This window comes from Chiloscyllium plagiosum, unplaced genomic scaffold (assembly GCF_037043375.1).
Source record: "Chiloscyllium plagiosum isolate Xiang-an unplaced genomic scaffold, Cpla_swu_hap1 HiC_scaffold_52, whole genome shotgun sequence".
In the NCBI taxonomy this organism is placed as follows: domain Eukaryota; kingdom Metazoa; phylum Chordata; class Chondrichthyes; order Orectolobiformes; family Hemiscylliidae; genus Chiloscyllium; species Chiloscyllium plagiosum.
This window is the reverse complement of record NW_028270190.1, coordinates 22,684,566-22,689,267: the sequence shown is the minus strand read 5'-3', so window position 1 is coordinate 22,689,267 and position 4,702 is coordinate 22,684,566. Positions and strand designations below refer to the sequence as shown.

Here is a 4,702-nt window from a genome sequence, read left to right as displayed (position 1 = left end):
CTCACTGTCCAGCGCTGTCCCTCCACATCTCATCCACCCACCCCTCTTCCATGTGTAATCGGGTATGGGTTAGCTATATCCTATAACTCCTAGAAGAAACTCCAATCATCAACTGCAAATCGTACCCATGGGAGATAACCAGAACCTCTGCTTAATTTTTGGGCAAGCAACACCTACGACGATAGACAGACATTTTCTGTTTGGCGATATGTGTGTCCCTGCATATCTTTCACGCTCTTGCCAATGTAGTATGAATTGAACAAGTTGTTTTTTTCATCCTTTTCAGATTTTTTGTATTTTCTCTACAGTACGGTTAAAGGGTGCTGACAAATCTCAAAATGCGGACACTCTGCCTGTTTCTGTTGGTACTGCTCACAATCCCCATGTCAGATGTGGCTGTACTGGATAACAAAGCCTTGACTGGCATTGTCCAGCGGTATGTGTCAGTGAAACAGATCTTACCTGACCATCTCTGTAAGCAGGGGGCTGTGCTCAATCTGACGTCAAATCAGAGCCTAGTTGCCTGGAGCAGGCTGGTAATAAATGGCGAGGACACGGCAGGTATCGGGAGTACTCTGTAGCTGTGGGAAATAAGTCTGAACCCATTAATCAGGACTCTCATTACTCCCAGAGGAAGGGACTTCCAGGGAAACTATTATCAGATTTCCCGGGGTCATATCTCGAATACTGAAATAGATAGCACCCGCTCTCCCCGAAATAAAAGAAAGTGTGAAATACATCGGAGTGAGCTTTGAACAGAAAGTCCAAACACCCCTACACAGGCAACATTTTACTTTTTACTGAATCACCTCACTCACCTCTCAGTTTCCCTTTGTCTCCCTCTGCCGCCTTTGCTATTATTCCCATTTCCTGTCAGTCTGCAAGACGTTTGTTCTGTTTGTCTCTGTATGCCCCAAACATTTTTCCGGTTAACAATTCTTCCAGGATTCTCCCTACCTCCAGCTCCCACAGATTGCACCTATCGCTCTCATTCTCTCTCTCTCTCTCTCTCTCTCTCTCTCTCTCGCTCTCTCTCTCTCTCTCTCTCTCTCTCTCTCTCTCCCCCCCCCCGTCTCTATTTATTTCTAACCATCCCGTGTATCATGCGGCATCAAGTCGCGCATCAGTCAAAGTAACTTAAAATGAAGTTACAGCGAGTTATCAAGAAGGCTTGTGGTATTCTCTGATTCATTGCAAGAGGATTTGTACAAAAATAAGTAACATTGTTCTGCTCTCTGTCAATTACCCTGATTCTCTCTTTAAACACCATCTCACTGATCCCAGAACTTACTACAACACTGGGACAGGGATACAAAGTAATTCAACATTGACTTCCCATGCAAGAACTTGAAATGTGAATTGCAGGATTTCACGTTTATTTAAATATGATGGGCATTGTTCCAAGTAACTCATCTCAAACTGTGCCTACTGACACTGCAAAGAGAACGTATTACCCAAACTTTGTTCCTTGGCTCACACCCTGACTTTACCTCTTTCAGGTTCTGCAAATCAGCTGGGCACCACGTGACCGATTATGGGAGACAACACTTCGCCTTCCTGGTGGCTTTACCTGCTTCCCAATGCAGAAAGACGAACAGAATTGTTGACTTGAACACCGGCAGATCAATACATCCTTTCATTACCTACGATGTGAATTTATTTCTGAACTATCCAGGTAGAAATTACCTCGCTGTCTTCCCGAACAGCGGCAGTCGTTGCCCAGAAAGTAAATTGCTGAACCCCGCCCAGATCAACGGGAACCGAACCGCGGCTCGGCTTTTCCAAACTCTGCTGAATAACACAACCCAGCACAATAACCAGCCAGTGGGCAGTATCATTCTCTACACCACCTACAGCCCATGTCTAGATCACTGTTTCAGTAACATGGGGAATTGTGAGATCATCCCTGCCTTGCAAAGTTCCCCATTTCGGGACATATGGACAGAACCAGACATTCACAAGTATTTTGTCTTCAGTAAAATATTTGCACATGATGCAGATCAGAGTCGACACCAGGAAATCCGGGAAAAGCTGGCTGCAGTTGAGAATACTGAGTTTAATGTCAGACAGTGTGATATAGAATACCCATTCAGGTGTAGAGAATGTTCCGCACCGGAATACTGCATCGAGCAGACTTAAAATTGGCGAGTCCTCTACTGATGCAGGCAGGGCATTCCATGCCCTTACTACTCTCTGAATGAAGAATCTATCTCTGATATCTGGCTTATATGTATCACCCCTCAGTTTAAACTATGCCTCCTTGTGCTAGCAATTACTATCCGAGGAAAACGACTCTCACTGTCTGCCCTATCTATTCCTCTGATCATCTTGTGTGCCTCTGTCAAGTCACCTTTTAACCTTCTTCTCTCTAAGGAAAACAGCATTAAGTCCATCGGCCTTCTTCATAAGACCTTCCCTCCGTGCCAGGCAACATCCTGATAATTATCCTCTGCACCATTTCCAAAGCTTCCACATCCTTCTTATAATGCAGTGAGCAGAAATGTGTGCAGTACTCCATGTGTTGCCACGCCAGAGTTTTTTTTTACAGCTGCAACATGACCTCATGGCTCCAAAAGTCAATCCCACTATTAATAAAAGCTAACACACCTTTGCCATGTTAACACCCCTTCAACGTGGGTGGAAACTTTCAGGGCTCTAACATGGACACGGAGATCTCTCTGCTCATCCACACTACCAAGAATCTTACCATTAGCTCAGGACTCTGTATTTCTGTTACTCCTTCTAAAGTGGATCACCTCTCAGTTTTCCACATTAACCTCCATTAGTCACCTATCAACCCAGCTCTGCAGCTCATCTCTGTCTCACTGTAACCTACAACATCATTCGGCACTATCTGCACCTCCACCAACATTATTGGTATCCGCAAATGTACTAACCCAGGCTTCTATACCCTCATCCACATCATTTATACAACTGATCAACAGCAGGGGCTTCAAAACAGATATTTGCAGTACACCACTAGTCGCTGAACTCCAGAATGTAACGATTCCCATCAACCACCACCCTCTGTCTTCTTACAGCCAATTAATGATCCAAACCGCGAGATCACCCTCAATCCCATGCTTCCGTATTTTCTGTGATAGCCTACTGTGGAGAATCTTATCCAACGCTTGACTGAAATTGAGATGTTTGATAACAATATTTGAAAGGGTACAAAAAAGATTTCCAAGGATGCTGCCAAGGTTGGAGGGTTTGAGCTATGGGGAGAGGCTGAATAGACTGTATTCAATGTGACCTGATCTTGCTCAGCAGTCTGTGGCTTAGCAGGAGAGAAACCTTGTCGAACACTGTTGTGGAGAAATTATAGAGAAACACCAGGAGACGCAAAGAGTTCTTCAAGAAGTAGGCCTTTTATTTGCAAACAAATAACCGTGACACCGAGAAAGCTGATTCTCGAAAGCCCACCGACCTGAGGCTCCGTGGATTTTTATATTTTTTTAATCATGTTTCTGTTAGCTTATCAGCATGTCCAACTGCATTAATCAAGTACCTCACTCTAGGTACATAATAAACCAATAGTGTTAGTTCCCATTTTCACTTACGTTGTACATTCTACATAATGTTTTTCTATTGTCACCGTTAGATATGTATTGATAACTCTGCTCCAGTGATCTTCAATTGCAGACTAACCTATCTTGATAGATATTTAGCTATTCCATCTGTTACAATAGTCTCCTATCTCAAGCTCACTCTCGTAACTATTAATTAGCTATTTTAATGTCGTGTCCCAAATATTTACAGTCCCAATCCTGTCATAATAACACTTAACAGAGGAACTTGCTTTATTACTTGTGTTATCTCATATTGCCATAGTGACCTTTCAGCCTTAACCTTACTCTGCTAATTGGTGTAAGAATGTTCCACTATGGTTATCACATCCTGCCCCTGCCTTCCATAAAATACAGATGCCAGTGGTCTTCATGCTTTAACCCTTCCCATGCTTTCCTGTTCTTTATTTTACATATTCCCCCCTTTGAGACCTACTGGTCTCACCCATGGAAAGAAGACATGGATAATAAATAAGCTTAGCCTCTGTTGTGCCCAATACCAGCAATATAGTTCCCAACATGGACAAAATAATTTTGGGAATCTGGAACATAAAGGGTTCTTCCTCCATTCTTGATGTCCCTTGGGCCAGAAACCTGCCCGACAATCACCAGAACAGGAAAAACGACCCAAGATCCTTCACAATCTTGGACCCGCACCACGTTCTTCAGAAGTATCATCGATGTCCCCACGTGGACATATTCCTTGCATTGTGGCAGTTGTTCGATCATAACCATCGAACAGTGGGGATCCACCAGAGGTGTAAGCTTTTCCTGGGGTAGCTGAAATGACCACAAGTTAATAAAAGATAGAGCACAACAAAGGGTGAAGGCAACAACAAGCAAAACTGCACCTACAGTAAGACCAATCATGACAAACCATGCTCCCCAAGATCCTAATATAATATTCAGCCAATCAAAAGCCTGATGACCAAACCGCGCATTGGTTTTATTTTTATCTCCCTTCTTAGATTGTTTAGTTTTTCCATTGCTTTCGTCAAAGATCCCCCAGGGCTAGTGTTGTTAGGTATAAATGTACAGCAATGTTCCCCAAACATCTCACATACTCCGCCTTTTCCTTCCTGTATCCAATCTAAGGCCTGTCTGTTTTGTCATGTCATTTTAGTGGTAGCATC

The 4,702-nt window shown here is 43.4% G+C and overlaps 1 protein-coding gene across 1 annotated transcript; it reads left to right on the top strand.

The window, feature by feature from the left end:
- Positions 1-299: 299 nt before the first annotated feature.
- Positions 300-3,023, top strand: LOC148134875 (uncharacterized). The gene is made up of 2 exons (XM_087985372.1): positions 300-436; positions 1,500-3,023. The coding sequence occupies exons 1-2, from the start codon at positions 339-341 to the stop codon at positions 2,137-2,139; spliced, it is 738 nt and encodes a 245-aa protein (XP_087841498.1). The 5' UTR covers positions 300-338; the 3' UTR covers positions 2,140-3,023.
- Positions 3,024-4,702: the final 1,679 nt, after the last annotated feature.

Coding starts and splice junctions, on each gene's coding strand:
- LOC148134875 (XM_087985372.1), top strand. CDS start 339: ATGCGGACACTCTGCCTGTTTCTGTTGGTACTGCTCACAATCCCCATG. Junction 437..1,499: donor TTGACTGGCATTGTCCAGCG/GTATGTGTCAGT, acceptor TACCTCTTTCAG/GTTCTGCAAATCAGCTGGGC.